The sequence below is a fragment of the Monodelphis domestica genome, chromosome 2 (assembly GCF_027887165.1).
Source record: "Monodelphis domestica isolate mMonDom1 chromosome 2, mMonDom1.pri, whole genome shotgun sequence".
NCBI classification, from domain to species: Eukaryota; Metazoa; Chordata; class Mammalia; order Didelphimorphia; family Didelphidae; genus Monodelphis; species Monodelphis domestica.
Genome location: NC_077228.1, coordinates 169811382 through 169834741, shown reverse-complemented (window position 1 = coordinate 169834741; position 23360 = coordinate 169811382). Strand labels below are relative to the sequence as shown.

The window sequence follows — 23360 nt, the reverse complement described above, 5'->3', positions numbered from 1 at the left end:
CGCTACGTGAGCCCGCCAGTCTCTTACCCCCTGCCCAGCCCTTGCCGTAGAACCAACATAGCACACTGCCACTGAGACGGAAGGGAAGGGTTCGGGACAGACAGACAGACGTTTCTTTGGACAGACCCTTTGCGGGGAGAAAGAGAGCCCCAGGAGTCCAACCGCACGTACCTTTGTCACAGAAGCCACGTTTGCCCTTAAGAACCTCATCCGTTCTAGGTAGGTTTTCCTTTGCCGGTAGCCTCGCCAATGAGCCTGCAAAGTGGGAGGGAAGAGACATATCCGCGCGGGTCTCCACTCTTCCTCCCCCCACGCCTGAGCAGCCATGCAATCGGAGGGAGTGCAGCCGGGAGGCGGGGTGGGCCCGGCGCGCTTTGGCTAGCTGGCCCAGGCTCTTGGAGGAGGTGGGGCGGGGCCCAAAGAAGACTTCCAGCAGCACGCAAGGCTTGGCACAAGAGGCCACTCTGGGGGGAGTTCTGAAGGGGACCCGAAGCGTGCCACGGAGGGCTGTCAGTACAGCTGACAACTCGGCTCAGGCTGGACCGCACGAAGGGCAAGCGCCGGTGTGCGCGGCTTCCCAACTTCTTCCAGTGGTTCTACATTAGCACAGGCCTGTGGGGGGTGATGGGGGTGACGCCGAGGATGGAGGGGGATGGGTAGTCACAGGACAAAGGGCGGCAGATGGACGCGTCCCCCTGCCAAGCCTGTCCCAAACACCCTTCGTGCGTACGACACAATCGTAAAACACACAGAGAAATGGCCATCCTTAACTACACAGATGTGAGGGATGGCATATCAGGCATCTTCACCCGCATGTCCAGTAGACATCCTTACTCAGTATGTCCAGAGCAGAGCTCATTATCTTTCCTCCCAAACCCTCCAGCTCCTACTTTCCCCATTGAGGGGAACATCTTCCTCTCTGGCTCTCAGGCTCACCTAGAAGTCATCCTGGAGGAGGCAGCTGGGTGGCTCCGTGGAGGGAGAGCCAGGCCTAGAGACGGGAGGTCCTGGGTTCAAATCTGGCCTCAGACACTTCCCAGCTGTGTGACTCTGGGCAAGTCACTTGACCCCCATTGCCCAGCCCTTACCACTCTCCTACCTTAGAACCAATACAGAGTACTGATTCCAAGAGGAAAGGTGAGGGTTAAAAAAAAAAAGGCATCCTGGACTCTGGCATCTCTCATCCCCCACATCCAGGGTCTATTGATTTTACCTGTGCAACACCTCTCAAATATATCCCCTTCTCTCCTCGGACACTGCCACCACTCTGGTGGAGACTCTCGTGCCCAGATTATTCCCTGCCTATCATCTCATGCCCAGGTAATTGCAGTGTCCCAAGTCTGCCATCCCAATCCATTCTCCACTAGAGTGATTTTCCTAAAATACAGGTTCAATCATGCCACTCCCTGACTTGACAGTCTCCAACGGCTCCCTATTGCCTCCAGGAGCAAATACAAAATGCTCTGTTTGGCATCCAAAGCCCTTCATAACCTGGCACCCTCCTGCCCTTCCAGTCTTCGTACATCTTCCTCAACACATGCCCTCACTCTCTACTTTTCCAGGGTTACATGGCTCAGGTTCTTTCTCTCCTCCCATCCCCCCCCCCCCGTCGCCAAGGAGCAATTCCACTGGGTTTTACGTGTGTCATTGATCCAGACCGATTTCCACATTGTTGATGTTTGCACTAGGGTGATCCTTTAGAGCCTACATGCCCAATCATGTACCCATCGACCCGTGTGATCAAGCGACTGTTTTTCTTCTAACACATACTCTTTGAGCCGGTGACGCTGGCCTCCTGGCTATTCCACAGGCAAGATACTCCGTCTCTGGCTGTTCCTCATGCCTGCAACACTCTACTCTCCCTTCCCATTCCAACTGCTGACCTCCCTGGCTTCCTTCAAGCCCCAACTACAATCCCACTTGCTACATGAGCCTTCCTCAACCCCTTAATTCCAGTGGCTTCCCCTCTGCTAATCACTTCCTAGGGATTCTGTGCCTAGCTTGTTTGCACAGATTTGTTAGACTATAAATTCCTTGAGGGCAGGGATTATCTTTGGCCTCTTTTTGAATCCTCAGGGCGTAGTGCAGTACCTGGTATATAGAAGGCACTTTAAAAAAATGTTTATCCATGGATAGATATATAATATATACCAAATATGCCTGCCTCTCTGTCTCTCTCTCTGTCTGTCTCTCTCTCTCTCTCTGTCTGTCTCTCTCTCTCTGTCTCTGTCTCTGTCTCTCTCTCTCTCTCTCTCTCTCTCTCTGTCTCTCTCTCTCTGTCTCTGTCTCTCTCTCTCTGTCTCTCTCTCTGTCTGTCTCTCTCTCTCTCTCTGTCTGTCTCTCTCTCTCTGTCTCTGTCTCTCTCTCTCTCTCTCTGTCTCTCTCTCTCTGTCTCTGTCTCTCTCTCTCTGTCTCTCTCTCTCTCTCTGTCTGTCTGTCTCTCTGTCTGTCTCTCTCTCTCTGTCTCTCTCTCTCTCTTTCTTTCTTTCTCTCTCTCTCTCTTTATCTCTCTCTCTGGGTCTCTCTCTGTCTCTGTTTCTCTCTCTCTCTGTCTCTGTTTCTCTCTGTCTCTCTCCAAATATAAAAGGTGAACCCTGAAGTGCTTGACCCAGGGAGAATATAGCATATAGAAGATAAAAGGATTAAGGAAAGAGTGGCACATTTGGTGAAATTGGTCCTACCAAAGTAATAAGATATTTGTCGGGGGCAGCTGGGTGGCTCAGTGGATTGAGAGCCAGACCTAGAGATGGGAGATCCTAGGTTCAAATCTGACCTCAGACACTTCCCAGCTGTGTGACCCTGGGCAAGTCACTTGACCCACCTTGCCTAGCCCTTACCACTCTTCTACCTTGGAGCCAATACACAGTATTGACTCCAAGCAGGAAGGTAAGGGTTTAAAAAAAAATTAAAAAAAAAAAGATATTTGTCAAAAAGGCTTTTGGGAGAGCAATCTCGAGCCCATTTGGAAATGAGGAAAGAGGCCAAAGACACTTCTGAATCTTTCAAGAAATTACTTCCGCTTTTCTCACTTCACCCTCCCCACAATGTCACTGTTCACTTTCAATCCCTTCTTCAATCTTCTTTCATTTTGTCCTTGGGACAGATAAAGAGGATCTATCTCCATTTTCTGTGGAATAGCCCTTTGGGGACCCAAAGACAATTGAGCTTTCACTCAGTACAGAAGATGGCACGAGATAATGAATGTCCCATCGACCCAAGGTCCTGAAGATCCCTCTACCTGAATCTTGATAATAGCTGGGAGCTGGGTCCTTAGGAAGTGGGAATGTTTGGCAAATTCCTGACGAACAAGGAAGCCCCGCATCCGGGCCTGGAGCTGGATGACAAAGCCAACATTGGATATCCAAAGACGGTGTCGATCGTGGGCAGCAGTAACTGATGTGATTGCTGCCTGTGGGGAAAAAAATGTATGGGAGAGAGGGTGGGTTATTCTGACCTGGTAGGTAGTCGGGGTGGTCATGGTAGGAGGATAGAGGAAGAAAGTTTTTCTCTCCAGCTCCCATCTCAGCATCATGCTGAGATTTTCCACTTATTGCTTTCATCATTCACTCTGCCTATCTCCCTCCTTCATGCTCCTATAGTATATTCTTCATTATGTAAAGAACTCATGGAGCTGGAATGGAATTTAAGACTATCTAGTTCATTTTACAGATTAAGAAACTTGAGGCCTGGTTAAGGGGAAGTGACTTGCCCAAAGTCACTCAACTAGTGCCTGATGGTGCTACCATTAGAGTATGGCTCTGAAAGGGGATAACATCCAGAAGATGAGCTGAAAATTGAACTAGAGGAGAGGTCTGGGAAATAGATCACAAGTCTGACATAGACACATGATGTGATAGTGATGACAGACTTTTGTTATTTGGACATCCATTAGTGCTCTCTCTGCCAGGGAAGAGCAGCTAATAACTTAATTTTTTCTTATTTTTAAAATATTTCTCAATTATATTTAAAATTTTTTAAAAACAATTGTGAGTTCCAAATTCTCTCCTTCCTAGCCTATCCCCTTCTCGACTACTTTTAGAAGGCCAGATATGATAAATTATACATGTGAAGTCATAAAAAACATATTTCCACAAACTAATAACTTTTAAACTTCTCTTACTGACCATTCTGTCCTCACAAAAGGGGATCAAACAATAAGTGAAACTTCTGTCCTGGATATGAACCTTACCAAAAAACAGGAACAAAAGTTCCTAGGAGTGGAAATGGTGGGAACCTTAGGGGAAGATGATCATGCCATCTTAGAACTGATGATAGAGAGGAAGACAATGAGGCATAGTCTCTCAATTGAATTTGGGAGAGCAGATTTCAAAGAGAAGAGAAGAATAGGCAGGAGAGTAAGGGCAGCTAGGTGGATCAGTGGTTAGAGAGCAAGACTTGAAGACAGGAGGTCCTTAGTTAAAATGTGGCTTCATATATTTCCTAACTGTGTGACCCTGGGCAAGTCACTTGATGCCCATTGCCTAGCCCTTACCACTCTTCTGTCTTGGAACTGATACTTAGTATTGATTCTAGGACAGAAAGTAAAGGTTAAAAAAAAAAAAGAATAGGCAGGAGCACAGACTAAAATTCTATAGAGAAAGTCAGTTCAAGAGGGATGGAAAATTCTCCAGAGTGAAATTCTGAAGATCCAATAATAAGTAATTCTTTTGAAGATGAAAGGAGGGAATTATCTAAAGGGATAAAGTGACTTGCCCAGGGTCACACAACTAGGAAGTCTCTAAGACCAAATTTGAACCTAGAACCTCTCATCTCTAGACCTGGTTCTCTATACACTGTATAAAAAAAGGATATATAAAAAAAGGATACTTTCGTATCCTTTTTTGATAGGATTACTAGAGTGGTCCATCAGGAAAGTGTTACAATTTACCTAGATTTTAATAATGCATGACAAAAAAATCTTCATGCTGCTTTCATGGAAAAGTCAAAGGCTAGAGACTATGATATGGTTAGATAGGTTTGAAAGTAGTTGAGTGGCTGGACCCTGAGAAGAATTTTTGATGTTTCAGTGTAAATTTGGAAGGCCTCTAGCAGAGTGTCCTAGGCTTCTATGCTTGGATCTATACGCTATTCGAACACATTTCTCACTAACTCAGATAAAGTCAAAGAGGGGATGCTTATCAAATTTGCAGATGACATAGTATTGATAGGTATACGTTAACATGTTAAATGACAGAGTGAGATTCAAAAAGATCTTTATAGACTGGAACCTTGGGCTCAGTCTTTTTAATCTGGACTTGTGATTTCATCTATGCAAGAACTTCCAGTTTGGAAACTCTCTCCACTAAAGCAACTCATTTTTAACTTGTAGCCAAGAGTTTCCTGGAGTACTAAGAAGCTACCTGACTGTGGTTACAATTAGTATGTATTCAGTGAAGATGAAACATAATAGAGACAAATGCAAAGTCTTCTACTTGCTTAAAAAAATTCCACTTTTCAAGTACAATATGGAGGAAGTGGGTAAGGTTAGACAGAAGTTCATTAGAAAAAAGTTCTCGGGTATTAGTGACTAAGTTCAAAATTAAATACAAAAATATTTATAGCAGCATTTTTTAGAGAAGAAAAGAACTGGGAAAAAAGTGGGTGCCCAACCACTGGGAAACAGCTACACAAACTGTGGCGTATGAATGCAACAGAAAATTGCTGTGCGATGAGAAATAATGAATATGAAAAATAACTCCCACCTCACCTGCGAAGAAATCCAGGACAGTTATGCCCTGGAGCTTTGGAGGATTGGAGCGGAGGCAGGAGGAAGAGAGGCTAAAACCATTAGGCACCCCATCTGAGGAAAGACACTGCTCATCTGGAGAGCATTCAGAAGAGAGCCATCAGAGCCATAGTGGAGGGCCTTAAGATCAAGGTGTATGAGGAACAGCCAACGGAGATGGGGATGCCAGAGAAGACAGGGGGAGAACAAGAGAGCTGCCTTCAAGAGTCTGAAAGGCCATCACATGGAAGGAGAATTGCTTGTTCAGCTTAGCCTCAGAGGAGAGAAGCTGCAGAGGCAAGTTTAGGCTCCATGTGAATGGGAGTGGCCATTAGCAGTCAGATCTATCCCAACGGGTGAGGGGCTGCCTCAAAAGGGGGGGGGGGGGCTCCTCCTCACCGGAGCTCTTCAGACTTTTCTTACTTAGGTGAGGTGAGGGTCAGATTAGACAAGAGGCCAGGGCTTCTGATTACAGTATGTACTCTTTTTTTTAACCCTTCTTTTTTGTTGTAGGATCAATTCTCCACCCCCTTCCCCCTTCAATGGTTTTAGAGCCTTTACCTTCTGTTTTAGAATTGGTTCCAAGGCAGAAGGGCGGCAAGGACTGGGCAACTGGGGTTAAGTGACTTGCTCAGGGTCACACAACTAGGAAGTGTCTGATTTGAACCCAGGTCCAACTCCAGGCCTGGCACTCGATCCACTGTGCTCCCTAGCCGCCCCTCCAGTCTATACTCTTCCATCTTCTCTAGCGAGGCTATCGGGATCTGAGGATCTCCCTGGGGACCCCCCCCCCCAGTCTCCACGCTGTCTGACCATGGGGGCAGCCAGAGAGGCCTCGGTGAATTCCTGACCCTCGAAAGCGGACAGAAATGACCCTGGGGAGCCTCGGCTCCCACTGACCTGGATCTCTTCCCGAGAGAGGTGCGAAGTGTTTAGGGTACAATCAGAAGGGCGTTCCCAGGTCCCCTGGAAAGTCTGCAGGTGGAAGTAGAAGGCAGCTCCATCCTTCATTCGATGCTGGACCCAGAAGAGCTTGCTTCCTAAAAGGGAGCCATGGAGAGAGATGTGAAGAGCCTGGGGAGGAGGAGGAGTGGCACTCAAGGCGGGAAGGCCCCGTACCTGCTTGCTTCTTCCTGGCCATGGAAGCCTGCAGGACTCTCTGGTAGCCGCTGGCACACTCTGTGAGCACCCCGTAGAGGGCCACAGCCGGGTTGTGTAGCACTCGTTCGGTCTGGGCAGACTTGCCCTCCTTGATGGCTTGGTTGATGGCAGCCACGCCAAGCGCCACTGCAGTGAGCGGGGGTAAGGAGGAGAGCAGTCAGTGCCTCCCGGGCAGCCTCCCCAAGGACCATGCTGTTCTGGGACAGGAGGGGGAAGAGGGGCGGGGAATGGGAGCGGGGGTCTCGGGGCAGGACTCCGGCACAGACACCGCCAAGGACCCCCAGGAAGGAGGGCAGAAAGGGGAGTGGATGGATAACGGGAAACAAGGCATCCCAAGGGGCACTCTGAGCCTCTGGGAGGGTGGCAGGCGAAGGGGGTAGGGAAGTGGGCCTGGTGTCCCTGAGTGGGGCAGAGAAGCCAAGGTGGAGGGGCCCCGCGTGAGAGGCAGAGGACACGCTTCAACAGAGTTTTGGTGCGGGCCTAATCTCGCCTCCTAGCATCTTAGTAGCAACTCTAAGACGGGCAAGGGCTAGGGAAACAGGTTAAATGACAGTTAGGAAGTGTCTGAGGCCAGATCTGGCACCAGATTCTCTCAACCCCAGGCCGGCCCTTCTCTCCCCTGAGCCACTTAGCTGCCCCCTCACAGCCTTTCATGCAGTCTATCCCTCAGCCAAGCTGGACTACCTCCCTGTCCCCGAATGGGCCTCGTGTTCTTACTTCCTGGGCTTTAGGCTCAGATTAGTCTCACATGTTCTCACACGCTTCCTCTATTGGTTTGCCTGGTGAATCAGCCAATCAAAAAATATTTATTCTCAAATCAGGCCTCAGACACTCCCCAGCTGGGAGACCCTGGGCAAGTCACTTGACCCCCATGGCCTAGCCCTTACTGCTCTTCTGCCTTGGAACCGATACCCTGTATTGATTCTAAGACGGAAGGTGAGGGTTTAAAAAAATGTTTATGAAATGCCTACTATGTGCCAGGAACTGTGCTAAGGGCTGAATCCCCATCATCAGACACCACTTCTGTAATACAGTCTTCATGTATGCCCCCCAAAGTAAAAACTATTTCTATGGCTTTATATAGTACTTGTATATAGACAGAGACAGACAGACAGATGGATGGATAGATAATGGATAGAGCACCAGGTCTGAAGTCAGTAGGACCTGGATTCAAATTTGTCCTCAAACACTTCCTGGCTGTGTGGCTCTGGGAAAGTCACTTAACCCCAATTGCCTAGCCCTTGTCCCTCTTTAGTCTTAGAACAGATACGAACAGGACAGTTAGATGGCTCAGTGGATAAAGAGCCAAGATCAGAGACTAGAAGTCCTGAGTTCAAATTTGACCTCCAGACACTACGTGGCTGAATGACCCTGGACAAGTCACTTAATCTCAATAAACTAGTCCTTATCACTCTACTGCCTTGGAACCAATACTTAGTATTGATTCTAAAATGGAAGATTAAGGTTTTTTTAAAAATAAGAATGAAAAAAGATCCTCCCATCCCTGTGAGCATCAAAAGGTCCCTTCTGTAATCTAGCCAACAAGTTGGCTATGTCAGCCTGCCTCTTCTCAGGAGGTGGGCAAAGAAAGAGGGGAAGAAGGGGCTTATAAACGAGGTAACGCCCTCGTCCTTCTCACTCTTCAGAGCTGCTTCTGTCTCCTGATTAGCTTTGGCCACTCCCTGGCGGATCTCTTCCAACCACAGCGCGGCTCCGGGGTCCCTTGTTACCTAGAGTGGAGGGAGAGAAAAAGAGGTGAGGGGCCAGGCTGGACTCCCAGCGTTACCACAAGAACCTTCCCCCTGTGGAGAGAAAAAGAAGTGTGCAGAAAAGGCGGGAGAAGCAGACTCCGCGCTGTCCCTCAAGACCAACATTCTATTTGGAATGAGGCCTGGGGAAAGACAGTTAAGGAGGAGGAGACCCCCGAGGGGCCTGGACCTCCCGAGGGCCCTGCCTCCTCTCATCTCTACCCACTGCCCGCAGAACCGGGTCCCCTTCAAGGGTTCAAAGACAAAGCACACCTTATGAATGATTAACATTCACCAAAATGGCGAAAACAAATAAGAGTGACAAAAGGCTTTGTGAGCTGGTGGCCGGGGAGATGGATGCCCTTGGCCGGGGCTATGTAAATGGAGCACATTTCCTGGAAAGCAGTCAGAAAGCCTATTCCTACTGGAAGGTCATAGTCAAATTCCAATCCTGCCATCTACTAAGTGATCTTGGGCCAGTCACTTACTTAGTCTCTGTTTTCCCAACTGTAGAATGAGAACAATGATACTTGCATTGCTTACTTCACAGATGATTGTGAGGAAAACAATAATCAATCAATCAATCAATCAGCATTTAGGCATCTACTCTGTGCCAGGCACTGTGCTAGGTGCTAGCGAGGATAGAGACAAAAATGAAACATCTCTGCCCTCAAGGAGCTTACATCCCATCCAGGGAGACAACAAGGACCCATCAAGGACAAGAGCTGAATGATCCCAGGAAAATCACCTCTGCCTGCCTGAGTCTCCTCTACTATAAAATGGGGATAATAATAGTACCTACCTCTCAGGGATGAGAATTTTTGTAAAGGACTCTGCAAACCTTAAGGCGCAGTAAAAACGCTAGCCATTGCTATTATTTTCTTTTTTATTGTGATAGATCAGAGGTAGGTATCAAATTAGGTCTTTCAGGCTCTCAAGATTCTCTTCCCGTTCTATCTATTACTTCAAGATTGCTTCTCTATAAAGATGTGTAGGGGGAAGTTGGGTGGCTCATCGGATTGAGAGCCAGGACTAGAGATGGGAGGCCACTTCCTAGCTGTGTGACCCTGGGCAAGTCACTTAACCCTCATTGCTTGGCCCTTACTACTCTTCTGCCTTAGAACCAATACTACACAATATTGGTTCTAAGACAGAAGGAAAGAACAATAAAATTAAGACATTTATAGCTATTTATTTGTAATATGGGGAAACCCAGAAACTGAGTAAATGCTCAACAGCTGGGGAATGGCACATCATTAGATCAGGTACAGAGAAGGAAAGATCTACACAGACACGCAGCGTTTTAGGATGCCCACTATGTATATGTAGAGGGACCTCATATTCTGTATAGATAAGGAAGTAGGTATATCTACGCACAGGGTTCAAATATTGCTTCTGTTCCTTAATATCTGTGTGATTTTGGCCAAGTCATTTAACTTCCTTGGGCCCCCGTTTCCTCATTTGTAAAATTAAAGGATGGGCTTAGATGGCCTCTGTAGCCCCTTCTAGATCTAAATCTATGATCCTGTAATTTCTACAAAATCAAACACTTATTCGATAAAGTAAAACATTTCTAGAATTAGGATTATATTTATTAATATTCAAGCATAATATAATCAAGGATTGAAAAGAAGTTTTAGAGCATGGATTTAATTAACCTGGAGTCTGTAAACTGGGATAGGAAAAAAATTAGATTTTTATTTTCACTAAAAATTCAATTATGAATTTTAAAAAACCTTATATTTAAAAAACAAACAAACCCATACCTTCTTAGTATATTCTATTAGTAAATTCTAAGACAGAAGAGCAACAAAGGCTAGGCTATTGGGGTTAAGTGACTTGCCTAAGGACACAGCTAGGAAGTTTCTAAGGCCAGATTTGAACCCTCCAGATTCCTGGCCTGCTGCTCTATTTATTGTGCTACCTAGCCACCCAAACAAACCTTATTCTAAGAAGGGATCCATAGGCTTTACCAGACTAACAAAAGGGTCCATGAAACAATAAAAGGGTAAGAACTCCTGTTTTTAGAGTGAATTTTTTTGAGGAGAGTGAATGAAGGATTTGGTACAAATAGTTTAGCTTTATAAGACTTAGATTCAAAATACTTCCTGGACATGTGATCCCAGGCAAATCACTTAATATTCCTTCAGCCTCAATTTCCTCAGCTGTAAAATGGGGATAATAACACCACATCCTTGCAGGATTATGGTGAAGAAAGCTTTTTGTACACCTTAAAGTACTGTAGGAGTATGAGTTATCATTACTTGAATGTTTAAATATTTTTAAATTATAGTGTTCAATATTCATTGGAATCTTTTTTCAGTAAAGTTCATATAAAAAAGAAAAAAGAAATTTGTGTTAAAAAAAATCTTCCCTCCTCAGGAACCTATAATGGCTCTTTATTGCCTGTTGGATCAGGTCCTAACTCTTGTGTTTAGTTTCAAGATTTCTATCCTGAATCATCTCCTCTAAGCCCCAAATAGCTCCCAGGAAAGAACATTCTAGAATAAAGGCTGCAGGCTGGGTCAGGCTCCTCCCCTGAACCCTTTTAAGCCATTCCCTCCCCCTGTAATGCTCCCTAACTCCTTTCATCTTCTGCTTGGCTCAATCCTTTATCCTTCCCCACCTTGCTCTTTAAATAGCCTCCTCCTCCTTTGAGAAGCCCCCCCCAGACTGCTTCCATTGGCTCCACTCCTTCCTCTGATATCCAAGTGGCTTCTGGAATTACAGGATGGAGAGACTTTAGAGAGTCTATTCCAAGCCCTTCATTTCCCAGATGAGGAAACAGACATGATGGGAAGGTGAGTGATTTACCCAGATTCATACAGAAAGGTAGCAAAGCTAGGATTTGAACCCATGACACCATGCTGCTTTCCAGGCTCTGTCTGTCCTCCCTCTTTATTCTCTTGAGGCCTACAACAGTGACTGTCTTGCAAGGCCCCCAAACTTTTTACACAGGGGGTCAGTTCACTGGACTATAAAAAACAAAACAAAACTATGAACACATCTGTATACCGCTGTCTGGAATAGTGGAGGCTGCAGCACTGACTGTGATGGGCCTGTCACACCTTGTATACACAGTGCGGAAACCCCTCCCCCAGATCACTGACAACTTCCATTGTGCAGCCACATAATCCTTTGCTTGGTGCCTCCTTCTTGTTCAGTTACTCTCAAAGGATTATGTCACCGGAAGTAGTACTACACATGAGCGATGCCACATACAGTGCTCCTCTCACCAATGAAAGAGGTGCCCCTTCCAGAAGTGTGGTGGGGGATGGATACATGGCCTCAGGGGGCTGCATGGGGCCCACAGGTCATAGTCTGGGGACCCCTGGTCTATAGTGAGTGCTCAGTCCTTAGTGTCAAATGACCCAGATAATTCTTTTTTTTAACTTATCTTTATTTAAAACATCTTTATTTCACTAAATATTTCCCAGATAGTTGTAAAAATTTTTTCTCCCTATCCTTCACTCCTTGAGAAGGCAAGTCATTTGATATCAATCATACATATGAAGTCCCGTAAAACATATTTCCATATTAGCCATGTTGCAAGAGAAAACAGACCAAAAAACCCCCAAGAAAAATAAAGTAAAAAAAAAAGTATGCTTCAGTCTGCATTCAGTTCTCTCTCACTCTATCCCCCCCCTCAGTAGTGAGCATTTTTTATCATGTGACCCAGATAATTCTTTTTTTTAAACCCTTGCCATCCATCTTAGAATCAATACTATGTCTTGGCTTTGAGACAGAAGAGTGCTAAGGGCTAGCCAATGGGGGGTAAGTGACTTGCCCAGGGTCACATAGTTATCTGAGGCCAGATTTGAACCCAGGACCTCCCATCTCTAGGGCTGGCTCTCCATCCACTGAGTCACCCAGCTGCCCCCATACTCTGATACTTCTTAAGCCTACCTGGGCCTTCCTTTTCTTGGCTGCCGTCAGGATATGGTGGTACCTGGGGCCAACGGGTAGGGTGACACAATCCAGGCCAGCAGAGGGCAACAGCAGGGCAGTCAAGGTCTTCTCTGGGTTTGCCTGGTTCAGGGCCTCATTGATGAGACTGACCGCCAGGATCTCTGGTGGAACAGGGAGAGTCACTGAGGAAGGGGAGCTCAAGGCTGCATTCTGGGAACAGAACTCACAGCAAACAAAAGCTGAAGAGACCAGCACTTGGGGTTAAGTCTGACCCCCCCCCCCCCATCCATCCCATGACTCACGCTCTGACTCCTCCTGGACCTGACCATTGACTTGGCTCACGGTGGCCTGCAAGTCATTCCAGCTCAGGAAGGCCCCAGCCACACTCTGCTCCTGCCGCAGCCTTCCCAGAGCATCGAAATAACTGGGGATCAAGGAAGGATGAGCTAAGTTGGGAGGTGGGATCTCCTAGCGCTTATGCATCGAGAGAGATGGAGGATTTTACCTCCCCTTTCCACTCACCAGTCCAGCCAGACTTGCGTCTCCCATCTCTGTGCCTTTGAAATACACCCCGTGCCCGCCCCCCCCCCCCAGTCCTGGGCCCAGAATCCCTTGTGCTCTTTATCACTTTCTCCAGAAAGTCTCTCGGATAAGGCTGGCATTGACTTCTAGATGCATATGCCGTGTCTTTCCCGCTATCCTCCCCTCAAATTCGCTTGTAGCCAGCACGGAGCACTTTGCTTAGCACCTACAATAAGCACCTGACGCTTATTGAGGGGTGGATCCTCTGCCTGTGCTCTCCACTTCCCTGAGCTTTGTGCAACCAGGGGCTCCTCCGGACTTTGGCAGGTGTGCGGCTCCCGGCACCGGGAGCAAGGTCCAGAAGGAGCCCCTGTCCCGGGAGAAGTCTGCTGCCTGACTGGAAAGGAGCCCCTTCATTAGGCTTGGAGCCTAGACATCGCTGTTCCGGCATGAAATCACCTGCTGCCCCTGGAGGAGCCTGGAAGATGCTCCTGGGCTTGTGAAGAAGAGCTGGGATCTGATTATTCCCAATTACACACTCTGTAACCCTTAAAAGTGCCCCGGAAATCAACTGTTTTCATTTCAGCCGCCTGTTCCTCTCCGGGCCCCGAGGCTTTTACGGTTCTCTGCCGTGCTTACCGTTGGGCATTCTCTCTATCCACGTCAGCCAGACCCAAAGCTGGGCTCGACAGACTGCTCCAGAAGCCCCCAGCATCCCCTGCCTCCAGGTACCGATTAATCAGAGCAACGGCAGAGAGCATCTCCAAAGCCACAAAGAGTTCCTCTTGAGCCAGTTCCTAAGAGAGAGGCATGGAAGTCCCATGGACACATCTGGAGGCTTAGAGGTACCTTCCCCTCCTCTAGACTGACAGGGGTCAGGAGGACCTGAGTTCAAATTCTGCTCCAGGGATTACTAGCTATGCGGCCCTGAGCAAGTCACTTAACCACTCCGTTTCCTCATCTATAAAATAAGGATACTAGCCCTTACTTCCCAGGGTTCTTGAGGGCATCAAAAGTTAATACATGAAAAAAAAAAGTTAACACAGGTAAAGTGCTTTGAAAACTTTCGTGTTATATATGTGACAGTGATTACTACTGTACGACCTCCACACTCCCCTGCAAATCTATGCTGCACACTGGCTTTCTCAGTTCAGTATCCCCCACGCTGGCCCAAGCTGCTCCCATCCTTTCCCCTACCCTTATGCCTTCCGTGAGAATGCCCTGGATCAACCACCTTATCCACCAGGATCCACGAATGCTAGTCTCTCCCCTGCTTTCCCTTCTTCAGAGAGGTTTCAGAGACTCCTCTGCCTCTGTGCCCCCCCCCACCGTACCCCCAGCCTTTTACCAGCCCCCACCCTGGGCCTCCAGAACCCCGGCCCATCTCATTCCTGGGTCTGTGCTCTGGCAGTGTGGGAACCCCCTCCAGGCCTGGAGCTGACCCTTTTCTTTCCTTCCCATGTCACCCTACGGCCCAGGGCAGGATGCTGGCGTTAGATCAGGAGATTTCTGTCCTAATGATGGGCAGAAGACCAATGGGGAAGGAGGGAAGCACCCCGAGAACAGCCACAATCTCTCCAGGTCCCCTCTCCTGTGACTCACTCCTTGCTGTTGCCGCTGAATCAACGTCAGTTCCTGCTGGTACATGGACGCAGCGAAGGGGTACACTTCAGGCAGCTGGGCTTCAGGGCACATGAGCTCCTTCACTGTGTCGGCAGCCAGCCCTCTCCGGATGGCCCTATTGATCCGGCCCACGGCCTGGAGCACTGGGAGGGATGGAGAAAAATCCATTCAGCAAAGTGCCTGCCTCCATCCCTACCGTGTGCCTGTCAAGGGACCCAACAAGGCCACTTCTAGGACCAAACCTTGCGGATGCTGTCAAGGAGGGAAAGGGAACTTTCAGGACCAAAACAAACACAGCTGCTTTATTTGTAATGGTGGGAAGCTGGAAACAATCTGTATATTTTTCCACTGGAGAATTGATGAATAAATTATGATATATCATTGCAAATGGCATGATTATGATATTTAAAAATGACAGGTATGATGACTACAAAGAAACAGGGAATGGATTACATGAAGCAACTCAAGCAGAAAATAGTAAAAATTAAAAAAACATATGCACTGGGACAGGTGGTTGGCTCATTGGATAGAGAGCCAGGCCTAGAGATGGGAGGTCCTGGGTTCCAATCTGACCCCAGATATGTCTTGGCTGGGTGACCCTGGGCAAGTCACTTAACCCCATGGCCTAGCCCTTACCACTCTTCTGCCTTGGAACTGATACTTAGTATCGATTCTAAGAATGAAAGTGAGTGTTTAAAAAAATAAACAAAACACATGCACTGGCTGTGGCTATGTTTTAAGAAAACACAGTAGCATTGTGGCTTGACACAAAGAGCACTAGAACTAGACTTGAAACCAAAAGATCTCCGTTCACATTTCAGCTCTAGCACTCACTTGCTATGTGACTTATGTGAGCAAGTCTCTTTAGCTCAGTCCTCTAAGCGCAGTTTCTTCATCCGTCAAATGGGGACAACAACACATACTACCTACCTCGTGGGGGCTGTGATGCTGACAGTGCTTTGTAAATCATAGAAACATCAGTTATTGGAATTGTTTTTCTTTTTTTTTTAAACCCTTACCTTCCGTCTTGGAGTCAATACTGTGTATTGATTCCAAGGCAGAAGAGTGGTAAGGGCTAGGCCATGGGGGTCAAGTGACTTGCCCAGGGTCACACAGCTAGGAAGTGGCTGAGGCCAGATTTGAACATAGGACCTCCCGTCTCTAGGCCTGGTTCTCAATCCACTGAGCTACCCAGCTGCCCCCAGTGTTTTTTTTTTAAATCACAGCAGAACCTTATTTTCTACAGAGACAGAAAAGAGGGCAGAAGGAGATAGACCGTAAAGTAATCACTCGACTCCTCACTGACTTGTAGAACAAACTAGGAAGATGCGTTTGCAGATGAGGGAGAAGGGCAGGAAGGCGCCCATGGGCAGCCAGGTACCATGGAGTGTTGGGAGGAGGTGGAGGGAGGTCGGATCATTTGGAATTGAGCGGGGCAGGTCTCTGAACTCAGAAAGCCTTGCTGCTCAGTTAAAAAAGGTCCGAGCTCTTATTCTTAGCACCATAAAGTGACAACTTCCTCACTGTCGTGAGAGCCAAACAGAGGAAGAAGTCGATGCACGGGCTGACGCCGAGAGAGGGCCAAGTCCTTTGGCCATGTCTGTCTCAGAGGCCAGACTCCTTCCCTTGGAAGGACTCTCTCCGCTCAGATCCAGGACTCTTCATTCCACAGCTGAAAAAGGCCTCCCTCTTGTCCCCATCTGCCTCCTCCCATCGTTTAGTGCAAGGTCTACCTGCATGAAATCAATGTGCCTGTCTGCATGCCAAGGACCCTCTCGTCACTCTGGGCTGATTTTGTCTTCTTGGGGGTTGGGTGTGTATAATAAGTCCTCTCTACCTTTTTGGGGGTAGAGAGAAAACATGGTAAAGAAAATGAACCCTTAACCCGGATTGCCTAGCCCTGACATCCTTCTGTCCTAGAACTGATACTAAGCAACGGAGTTCAAGAAACCTTGGAGGGGAGTGATAGGGTCAGGCCTACACTGAAAAAGACCCCTCTGGAAGCTGTGGGGGTATGGATTAGAGAGGGAGAAAACTGAGGGTGAGAAACCAATTAGGTTATTACAATAATGTGGAGAGGAGGTGATGAGGAGGCCCTGAACTAGGGTGGTGGCTGTGTGGGTGAGTAGAGACAGGGACGGATTGGACAGATGTGCAGACTGAGACAAGATTTGACAGATGAACAGATATCTGGGACCAAAGAAGATTGAGTCAAATAAAAGATTCTTGAGAATAATTACAGCTAGAATGAGTCAAGCGGAATGTGTTAGCCAGAAGAATGGATTTAATTTGATTTGCTTAAAAAAACAAAACAAAAAACACCTTTACCTTCTGTCTTGGAATTAATACTAAGTATCAGTTATAAGGCAGAAGAGTAGTAAGGGTTAAGCAATGGGGGTTAAGTGACTTGCCCAGGACACAAAGCTAAGAAGTGTCTGAGGCCACATCTGAACCCAGATCTTTCTGACTTCAGGCCTGGTGCTCTAGCCACGGTACTACCTAGCTGTCCCTACCCAGTAGAATTTAAAACATCATTTTTTATCTGTTGGTCTACTACAAAGCTTTTTACCAGTACACATGACTTTTTACCATCAAATATTCTCACTTCCCAAAACTTATAAACCTGACTTCTCTCTCCTTCTTTCTCTTGCCCCGAGTCCCTATGCCTTGGACCACTGAAAGCCAATAAACTAAGACTTTAGAAGGGAAAAAAATCCATGAAAATGCAGAAATTTTGCTGTTCCCACAGTATAGTTTGTTAGGAAATACAGTTTTAGAGTCTGGAAGGTATCAAACTGTTTCTAAGCATATGATTTGATTTGATTTGTTTTTGATATTGCTTCAGATCCTGTCTCAATGTTTATTCATTTCCTATAAAGAAATGAATCTGGAGGCAGCTGGGTGGCTCAGTGGATGGAGAGTCAGACCTAGAGACGGGAGGTCCTAGGTTCAAATCTGGCCTCAGACACTTCCCAGCTGGGTGACCCTGGACAAGTCACTTCACCCCCATTGCCTAGCCCTTACCACTCTTCTGCCTTGGAACCACTACACAGTATTGATTCTAAGACAGAAGGTGAGGGTTAAAAACAAAACAAGAAAATAAAAGAATCGTCTTTTTCTTAGAAAGAGGTTAATGAACAAGTACTTAAATGAATACATATTATATGTCATAATTTATGCCTAATTATAACAATATATCTTTATATGACAGTCAAAGAAATACCTTACTGAGTGGTGGGAAACTACATGGGTGAAAGGGGTGCCCCACCAATAATCGATCACAATGGCCCTTCTCCAGCATATTCGCGATTTCTGAGAAGGCAAACAGCCGCTTATGTTTGGACTGGACAGTGCACTTTACTTGGTCGCTTAGCAGAAGCTAAGACCAGCGGCAACTCCTGGGAAAGAAGATGTCATTCCCAGGAGAAAGTAATCCATCCCTCGGGGCTGGGCACACCGTATACACCCAAACCTGTTTCAGTAACAAGCAAATGGCACGGTCCCCAAGGCCTCCAACACACTTTCTGAACTAGCCTTCTAAGCAACACCGAGCAGTTCAGGAATGAGGTACGTTCCATGTAGGTGAGGGCAGCCGTTCTATACGGGTGACCAGTCTAAAGGGGCTTGGGGGTGCGGGGGAGGCGATGACCTTCAGAGAACTGACCACCAGTCTAGTCCTCCATAGCCGTTCTATAAGGGTGACCAGTCTAAAGGGGCTTGGGGGTGCGGGGGAGGCGATGACCTTCAGAGAACTGACCACCAGTCTAGTCCTCCATTATGGGGAAACTTACTAGCAAGTTCTTGATCGCCTTTAGCATTGGCTGCAGCTACACCCGCCTGGATCTCCTCCTTCTCCAGGAGCTCTGCCAGGCCCAGCTCCTTTAAGAGAGAAAAGATTCCCGGGAGATATGACAGTTATTTGCAAACATGTGATACCCACCCTCAGACTGTAAGCAACTGCCAGTGGCTGTCATTTTTTAACATGGCATCCTCAAAACTTAGCCTAGTGTTTTGTATACAGAAGGTGCTTAATACATGTTTGTTGAATGGAATAGGAGTGGTCTAGCCTAGCTTTGGGGTGGGAAAGGCAGAAAGCAGAGAAGGGATCTTGTAAGACGGGGCTCCTGGCAGCCCTCCCCTCCCCTCTCCCCTGGTCCTCAGCCTTACCAGAGCTTTCTGTTCTCTGTCTAAACTCAGCTGCTCCAGGTACCAGTCACCAAAATCCCTCCGTACTCCACGGAGGCCCAAAGCTGGGTCAGAGAGGGCTTCGAGCAAGGCCTCCGAGTTCTGTTTTTCCAGAGACTCGTCAATGGTCTCCAGAGCTCCATGAACTAAAAGAAACTCAGTGTTAGGTTTGGGCAATTTAAGAGGGACAAGGGGCCCTAGGATGCCCTCAAACCCACTGTCAGTAACCAGAATCATTTGAAACCGGCAGCATTCTGACTACTCCTCTTTCTCCAGAACCTGCAGAGGTTTCAGACTGTTTTATCCATTTGGGGGCCTTCTTTCCATCAGTCCCTGCCTCTCCATCTCAGTGAATGTATGTCAGTACCTCTTGAGCTCAGGCTCTGCTTCAATCAGGCAAATCTATGCTTCTTCCCCACCGAGAGGAAGACTTTTGATCAGTTGTTTCCTCCCAAACACTTTTCTCTTTCTCAACATCTCTTCTCCAACTCTAGCTCATATATTCCTATTTCAGGAAGCCCGCCTAGATTGAAACCAGCCTAGCTCTTCTCCCCTGTAACTCCACTCCCATCATCTGGCACTGATCTGCTGAGGACTTTAAGGCTAAATCAGGTTTCCTTTTATTTTGGTCCTCAGTATTTGTCTTAAATGGCAACTCAGTAAGGACAGGGGTTAGCCTTTTAATGGCAGTTTCCATTTGCCACTGAAAAAAGATTATGAAGCCTTCATTCTCATTTGTTCTAGATTAGAGAGGCGAGAGAGGGAGAGAATGGATTAAAGAAAAGGCGTTGGGAGTAGCTCAGTGGATTGAGAGCCAGGCCTAGAGATGGGAGGTTCTGGGTTCAAATGTGGCCACTTTCTAGCTTGTGACCCTGGGCAAGTCACTTAACCCCCACTGCCTAGCCTTTACCACGCTTTTGTCTTGTAACCAATACATAATATTAATTCTAAGATAAAAGGTAAGAGTTTAAAAAAAAAAGAAGAGGTGTCAAACACAGAAACCACCCAAACCAGATTAAAATGTCATTGGGAACTAATGAATGAAAATACCATCGTATATAGATAACATCACATTTTAAAACTAAGTCAATAGTTGGATTAAAGCGGTCCTTCCATATGGATCAGTGACCCCCGTTTCTATTTGAGTTTGATACCACTGGACTAAAGGATGCTTGTTGTTGTTCAGTCATGTTCCACTCTTCCGTGACCTCATAGACCATAGCTATCCATGAGGTTTTCTTGGAGTGGTTTGCCATTCTCTTCTCCAGCAGATTCTTTTGTCAGGCAATAAGAGGTTAAATGACTTACCAAGGGTCACATCCCTAAGAAATCTACGGCCAGATTTGAACTCAGGCCTTCCTAAGGGCACATCCAGAGTTCTATCCATTGAGCCATCCAGCTGCCAAAGGATGCTACCAAGGAATTCTAGGCGGCATCTTCCATTAAATTTCAGGAGTAGGGGAGGCTGGGACAGCCATATGCTGAGATATACAAAGTAGGCAATTGCCTAGGGTACAAGGGACCCTTTATATAAATACACATATCGTAAACATCGGAAAACCTCATTCTCCTTGGCTCGTAGGGATTTGTTTTTATAATAAGTCAAGTTCCATGTGTTACAATGAAGGCATCAACAGCATGAGTGGAAAGGAGGCTGGATTTGTAGATTTAGAATGGGAGAAACATTTAGACATCATCTGATCCAACACCTCTATGATCAGAATCCAAATTCTTTCGCCCTCTCTTACCATTGACTTGATTGATATTGCCCTGTATCTCTGCCTGAGTCAGGTATCGGTCATAGATGTCATGGTTGTCTCCATTGTCCTGGAGGTACTAAGAAAGGAATCATAAGGCCTCCCATTACTCTTCTTCTTCCCCCATTCCATCAGATTTCAGACAAGTCTTCTGGCTCCTCAACTCCCCAAACTCCAGGAATTTAGCCTAGTCCAAAAGCAAACCTAAATTTCCTTTCCTTTGCCACCAGCACATCTCTAGGTCCACTCTTGTCTAGCAACATCTCGGGGTCTCTGCTCTGCATGGAGATTGAACCCAGGTACCCTCTTCCAGTGAACCCTGACCTTTTAGAGTCCAGAACACTAATTCTCATCCTCCTCTTAGATCCCTTCTTCTGAGGCAATGTGGTAGCACAATGGGCTTGGAATCGGGAAGACCTGAGTTCAAATTTGACCTTAGATAATTACTAGCTATGTGACCTTAGGCAAGTCACTTAACTTCTGTCTATCTCAGTTTCCTCAACTGTTATATGCGGATAATAACAGCAACTAGCTTCCAGGGTTTATTGTGAGGATTAAATAATATTTTTAGAGCTCTTGGCACATAGTAAGCACTATATAAATGCTTAATCCCTTCCCTTCTAGTTCAGTTCAATTCAACAATTTCTCAGTGCCTACTGTGAGCTAAGTGCCATGCTAAGCTCTAAACAAATTTTTATTAGGATAATTGACACAGAATTTCATTTGGGCCTTACAACAACTCTGGGAAGGAGATACAACTGGTGGTATTATCCTAATTTTTTTACATAAAGGGAAACTGAGACTCACAAAAGTTCAATATTTTGTCTATAGTCAGTCACATGACTAGTAAGTTTCCGAGGTCGGATCTGAACACAGGTCTTCCTGATGCCAAATCCTGCAGTCAGTCCACTGATGCCATGGTACCTTCAAGACCTTCTCATTGCTCTGCCCCGACCTCTTTCCTATCTCTCTGGACCACCCAGACAAACGGATATTTCTTAACTTTTCTGGCATGGTATTTCAGATCTTCCACCCGCCCGCCCACCCCCCTCCAACCCAGCACATGGGAACCTGAGCCTCAGGACTTCTCCTCACCCAGTTCCTGGAGTTAGCCACTTTTTCCATCTTTACTTGGGCTAGCAGCTCCTGGTAGACAGCAGCCAAGGGCTCCCGGAGGTTCCCCAACATGGCGTTGGGGTTCTTCAGTGCAGCCAGAGTGTCTTCCACTACCCCCCTCTCCACCGCTTCATTGATGGCAAGGACGGCAGCATGGACTAAAAAGCCAGAAGTGAAGAATAAGGGTGTTGAGGGTGGGAAGGGGAACGAGGCATGAAAACAAGGTCGAGGGACAAGAAGCACACGTCAGGTAGAAGGCCACCCTGGCTGATTCTGACGATTCTCATTCCACATGGACATCATGATTCCCTCAAGACATCGTGTGTGTGTGTGTGTGTGTGTGTGTGTGTGTGTGTGTGTGTGTGTGAGAGAGAGAGAGAGAGACAGAGACAGAGAGAGAGACAGAGAGAGAGAGAGACAGAGAGAGAGAGAGAGAGAGAGAGACAGAGAGAGACAGAGAGAGAGAGAGAGAGACAGAGAGAGAGACAGAGAGAGAGAGACAGAGAGAGACAGAGAGAGAGAGAGAGACAGAGAGAGAGAGAGAGAGGGAGAGAGAAAGAGAGAGAGAGAAAGAGAGAGAGAGAAAGAGAGAGAGAGAGACAGAGAGAGAGACAGAGACAGAGAGAGACAGAGAGAGACAGAGAGACAGAGAGAGAGAGAGAGAGAGAGAGAGAGAGAGAGAGAGAGAGAGAGAGAGAGAGAGATGAGGAAAACCTCCTTTTTAGGAATGTATTCCCTACCCACCAAGCTGGCATTCCCATTCATTCAAAGCACCACTCCCAGCATTCATTGTGCAAAGGTCAGCTTGCTACCTACCAGAAGCCTCATCCACAGAAAGCTCACTAGCCAGGATGCCCCCAATCTTGCTGAATGCTGGCAGCTGCAGCCCGTACTTAGCCAGCTCTGAAGTCATGTTGTTGAGCTCCTCCTCTGCAAAAAAATCACAGGTAAATTCAGGGCACTGCAATCTCAAAGCACCAGCCCCTTGTACCCTAGGGAGGGGACCTTGCTAACTACCCCATTTACAATTCTTCCCTTCATAACCAAATTCCTGGAAAGGCAGGACCCTAGTCTTTGCTTCCATTTTTTCACCTCCTACTTACTTCTCAATCTCTCAAAATCTGGCTCCTAAAGCTACTCTTCAATGGAGATTACCCTCCCCAGCATTTCATGACAGCCATCCTTTATCTGCTACAGGATGGCTTTTTTCCCATCCATCTCCTTCTTGGCTCCTTAGTAGCTTTTGACATCATTAAGCATGCTCTTCTCTCAAGCTTTGCTTCTAACTCTACAACTTCTCTCCACTTTATCCCCCATCTCTATTCACATGACCACCTAACCCAGCTCACCTAGACTGTTGTAATAGCTTCCTAATTAGCTTTCTGGCTTCTAATCTCTCCTCTCTCCAATCCTCCTTCCAAAACAAGATTCCAGAAACAGTCATGACTATGTGGCAGCTCTGCTCAAATATCCTCAATATCCCCTTCTTGCTTCTAGGATAAGACACGAGCTTTCTGGCCTGCCATTAATTTGCTAGACAGACTTCCTAATGCTCCCTTCCACGTACCCTCCATTACAGCCAAATTGGCCTGGTATTTACCACAAACTGGACAT

General features: G+C 46.9%; 1 protein-coding gene across 2 annotated transcripts in view; it reads right to left on the bottom strand.

Moving 5' to 3' along the window:
* IQGAP3 (IQ motif containing GTPase activating protein 3) overlaps positions 1-23360 on the bottom strand; it is a 55517-nt gene that overhangs the window by 21339 nt on the left and 10818 nt on the right. For both annotated transcript variants that reach the window (XM_056816241.1, XM_056816242.1), the window contains exons 7-20: positions 22563-22676; positions 21726-21904; positions 20622-20709; positions 18856-19019; positions 18480-18567; positions 14668-14831; positions 13705-13862; positions 12846-12967; positions 12541-12704; positions 8526-8616; positions 6845-7012; positions 6626-6765; positions 3239-3409; positions 172-255 (exon numbers count right to left, since the gene is read on the bottom strand). In XM_056816241.1, the coding sequence (XP_056672219.1) occupies positions 172-255; positions 3239-3409; positions 6626-6765; positions 6845-7012; positions 8526-8616; positions 12541-12704; positions 12846-12967; positions 13705-13862; positions 14668-14831; positions 18480-18567; positions 18856-19019; positions 20622-20709; positions 21726-21904; positions 22563-22676 (1895 nt within the window). The remainder of the gene's footprint in view (positions 1-171; positions 256-3238; positions 3410-6625; positions 6766-6844; positions 7013-8525; positions 8617-12540; positions 12705-12845; positions 12968-13704; positions 13863-14667; positions 14832-18479; positions 18568-18855; positions 19020-20621; positions 20710-21725; positions 21905-22562; positions 22677-23360) is intronic.